Source organism: Dendrobium catenatum, unplaced genomic scaffold (genome assembly GCF_001605985.2).
Source record: "Dendrobium catenatum unplaced genomic scaffold, ASM160598v2 fragScaff_scaffold_133, whole genome shotgun sequence".
NCBI classification, from domain to species: Eukaryota; Viridiplantae; Streptophyta; class Magnoliopsida; order Asparagales; family Orchidaceae; genus Dendrobium; species Dendrobium catenatum.
Window position 1 is genome coordinate 9742604 of NW_021318595.1, and position 4346 is coordinate 9746949.

At 31.1% G+C, this 4346-nt stretch overlaps 1 protein-coding gene across 1 annotated transcript; it reads left to right on the forward strand.

The window, feature by feature from the left end:
* Window positions 1-1343: 1343 nt before the first annotated feature.
* LOC110096170 lies at window positions 1344-3088 on the forward strand. The gene is made up of 2 exons (XM_020821962.1): window positions 1344-2508; window positions 3018-3088. Exons 1-2 carry the CDS (start codon window positions 1344-1346, stop codon window positions 3086-3088), a joined length of 1236 nt encoding a protein of 411 aa, XP_020677621.1.
* Window positions 3089-4346: the final 1258 nt, after the last annotated feature.

A 4346-nucleotide genomic window follows, 5' to 3' on the forward strand; every position in this document is an offset into this window, starting at 1 on the left:
TGGAGGAAAAAATTAAAGTTAAAACCAAAAATCGATATGTTATGGGGGAGAATTAGTAAAAATGCCATTCCTACGTTTGCCTTGCTCTCTTACAGGAGGTTAATAAATCATGAAGGATGTCCTAGAGGATGTTCGGATACAGAGAATACAAACCATATTGTTATAAGATGTTTTTTTATAAAGAAGGTTTTTAAATTACTGGAGGAATGGAATTTCGATACTCCAGAGTTTGATTCGGTGGAGGATTATTATCAGGTTTTAAGCAGGTTGGCTAACATCATTCCTTTTTTAGGAAATCTTATTTGCTCTGTTATTTTCTACTGCTGGAAAAGTAGAAATCAATTGGTTCACAGTGGATGTGATGATAGCTGCTATGTCATAGCTTACAGAGCTGTTATCCAATCTATTTATTCATTTAAAAGTGGCTTAATCCGTGAGAACTGGGATGCCAATCAGCTTTTTAAGCTGTCTAAATCCTCTTGGCTTCCTCCTCCTCCGGGTTGGATCAAAGTGAACGTGGATGCTTCTATTTTTCTCAACAATAGTACTGGCATTGGAGGTATTTTCAGAGACTGTAAAGGAAGAGGATCAATGGAGAAAGCTCAAAGTGGATTGAAGCCAATTGTGGATTTAGGCAAGGGTGTCCCTTGTCACCTTTCCTTTTTATTATGTGCTCTCAATTCTTGAGTAAAGAATTTGGTAACACAGGGAAGAAAATCGGTATTAAAGCTAGCTCTAATGGTCCTTTAATTTCTCACTTAATGTATGCTGATGACATTGTGATTTTTTCAAGAGCAAACAAGTCTAGTTTGAGAAATATTTACAAAATCTTAAATAATTATTGTTCTTGGACTGGACAGAAGATAAATTTCAAAAAATCAACGGTCATTTTCAGCAAATCAGTTAAAAGAAAGGATTGTAAAGCATTACTCAAAATTACCAAAATGAAGATGGTGAAAGAACTGGATTACCTGGGAGTTAAAATTGCTCTTAGGAGATTAGTCAAAGCGTATTTTAACAAAATTATTGAGAAATCTGCAGCTAAATTGAACATTTGAGGAACAAAGTTTATTTCTCTTGCGGGCAAAGTCACCTTAATCAAAGCTTCTGTTCTCTCGTTAGCTACATATCAAGCTAGTCACTCTTTGATTCCTTTGAGTATTTTATACAAAGTAGAATGTACGTGTAGAGATTTTCTATGGAATAAGAGTGATGGTAGTTATGGAATGCATTTTGTTTCATGGAGTAATATGTGTAAGCCTAAAGATAAAGGAGGTTATGGAGTGCAATCCTAAGTTGAGAAATTGGGACCGTTGAGAGCTAAACATGCTCTCAATTTCATCATGAAGCCAAATACTCTTTTAAATAGAGTTTTAAGAGCTAGATATGGGGATGTACTGTGGAATGGTATATATCGCAACAATCCCTCCTCGACATGGAAGATAATTCAGAACGGTGCTGATTTTTTATTTCCGGTGCTCAGATGGAGTATTTCAAATGGAGAGTATGTTGATACTTTCAAAGATATATGGATTCTTGATAAAACTCTAGATAAATGGTCTACCTTTGTCTCTATTATAGAAAATAATTACAACAAAGTTTCTGATTTCATTACAAATGGCAGTTGGGACATTGATAAATTAAAATTTTGTTTTGGCAAATTACTGATTGATTTAATCCTGTCTATTCCGATTCATTCAAGCCAACCTGAAGACAAAATGGAATGTATCAAAAAGATCTCTGGAAAATCTGTTGCAGCTATTATCTATGAAAAGAAATTTAATGCTATCAGCGAAGATGAAACTTATAAATGGAGAAAAAAATTAAAGTTAAAACCAAAAATCGATATGTTCTGGTGGAGAATTAGTAAAAATTCCATTCCTACCTTTGCCTTGCTCTCTTACAGGAGGTTAATAAATCATGAAGGATGTCCTAGAGGATGCTTGGATACAGAGAATACAGACCATATTGTTAGAAGATGTTTTTTTATAAATAAGGTTTTTAAATTACTGGAGGAATGGAATTTCGGTACTCCAGAGTTTGATTCGGTGGAGGATTGTTATCAGGTTTTAAGCAGGTTGGCTAACATCAATCCTTTTTTAGGAAATCTTATTTGCTCTGTTATTTTCTACTGCTATAAAAGTAGAAATCAATTGATTCACGGTGGATGTGATGATAGCTGCTATGTCATAGCTTATAGAGCTGTTATCCAATCTATTTCTTCATTTAAAAATGGCTTAATCCGTGAGAACTGGAATGCCAATCAGCTTTTTAAGCTGTCTAAATCCTCTTGGCTTCCTCCTCCTCTGGGTTGGATCAAAGTGAACGTGGATGCTTCTATTTTTCTCAACAATAGTACTGGCATTGAAGGTATTTTCAGAGACTATAAAGGAAGAGGTTTAGCTGCTTTTGGATTTCATACTATTCATTGGGATATTGCGCAAAAGGAACTTTTAGCTATTCTATCTTTGAGGGATCTTATTAAAGATTGGATGCTTGAAGCCAAAGGTATTGTGATTGAAGGAGATAATATAAATGTTATCAATATCTTTCAAAATGCTTTAAAAAAGAATAAGTGGAATCATGAAGAATTCCTAAATCCTAAGGATTTAGATTTTCTTCATAATTTTCAACATTTTATTTTTTCATTTGTTAATAGGGATTGTAATAAGTTAGCCAATTTTTGTGCTAACTATGCTCATTTCTCTTCTTTCTTTTGGGACGATTTCTCTAGTGGAAGAGTTCCTCCTTCAATTCTTGAATTGTTGAAGGTGGAATCTTCTTGTAATAATTAGTTTGGGTAATAATAGTTTTGCTATAAGCAATTTAAAAAAAAGGTTAGTAATTTTTAAACTTTGAAAAAGTCTATAAAATTATGCCTTGTCAACTTGATAAATTTGATGCCAAAGTTGTTGCTATTTGTGAATCAAAAAATTTAAATGATTATTCTATTGATAATTAGATTGGCTCACTCATTGCCCACAAGCAAAGTTTGAGCCAAAAACTTTTGGATGTAGGTGAAATGATAATACTAAATGCTGAAGACTTGAAGAAAAATGGCTTAGTTGGTGATAGAGCAATGACTTAATAAGCAAATTGGAAAGCCCACTAAAACATAAGCATCAATAAAAGTGGAATAAAGGTAAGAATGGTAAGAATGTTAAAATTTATTCTGATGTTATTTGCTTTAGATGTTGGAAACCTGGACATATGAAAAAGCAGTGCCCTAATTAGAGAACTCTTCCTACAAGAGAAAAAAGGTAAATCTAAGCAAATTATAAAAAGGGTAAATAATGAAAAGAAAAAAATCTCCTGGGCAGACCTAGCTTATGAATCATCAGACCACGAGCAAGATGATGTTTAAACCCTTATTTGTATTTTTATTTGTTTGTGTATGCATGTTTTTTGTTCATTTTTTGTTTGTTTTATGTGTTTTTTTTATTCTTTTTCATTTCTTTTTTTCTCTTTTTCATTAAATTTTTAATATTGTCTTTACTTTTTTTTTTATGTTTTCTCTGATCAACACACACATATCACCATCTTTTTTTGAAAACCAAATATTTTTAAAGTTTTTTTTTCTAAAAATGAAAAATTTACCTCTTATTTTCTTGAATTCTTATATAAGTTGGGGTTGACCTTCTAAAAATAGACAAAGGAAGAAAACTCATGATTTTGACTCTCTATCTCTATTTCGTATAGAGGTTATTCTACTTTTGAATCAAAATCTCCATCATATTTTAAATTGTATTTTGAAATTAAATTTTTTTATCTCCCTATATTTTATGTATATCATAGGAATCTTTTGCAAGTTGTTGAATTCAACTGATAATTTTCTTAATCAAGTAATTCGTTTTGTCAATAGAATAAGTTTGTTTTAGTTTTTAAAATATGAGAAAGGAAGCATATTTGATTAAAAAAAGGTGGCCAATGATGCTAAATCAAAATATGTGTAATGATGCCAAATTGAGAAAGATATACAAAGTGTATAAAATATTAAAAGATGTGCAAAGTGCTCCAAACAACTAACAAGAGACATAAAATGAGCCCACAAAACGTATGCTTACTTTTATTGTAATACTTAAAGCTGAAGAAAATCTTTGATATTTTTGGTACTTGAGCTTGAAAATCATGATTCTTGATTCACCAATTTTTCATTAATCTTCTATTAGATATATTTTATGAAAAAATCTTTGAAAAGATTAGTGTTTTTTTTTTTAATTTATTCTTTGATTTAGATATTGGATTAAAAAGTTTTTGAGTCTTTAAAAGAACTTAAGCTTGGATTAATAATTTCTAAATTTCTAATCTTTTCTAGATTATGTTTTGTCAATACATTCCTTACTAAG

Excerpts from the sequence above, each read along its gene's own strand:
- LOC110096170 (XM_020821962.1), top strand. The coding sequence starts at position 1,344 with ATGAAGCCAAATACTCTTTTAAATAGAGTTTTAAGAGCTAGATATGGG. Across the intron at positions 2,509-3,017 it reads TTGGATGCTTGAAGCCAAAG|GTGAAATGATAATACTAAAT; the intron begins GTATTGTGATTG and ends TTTTGGATGTAG.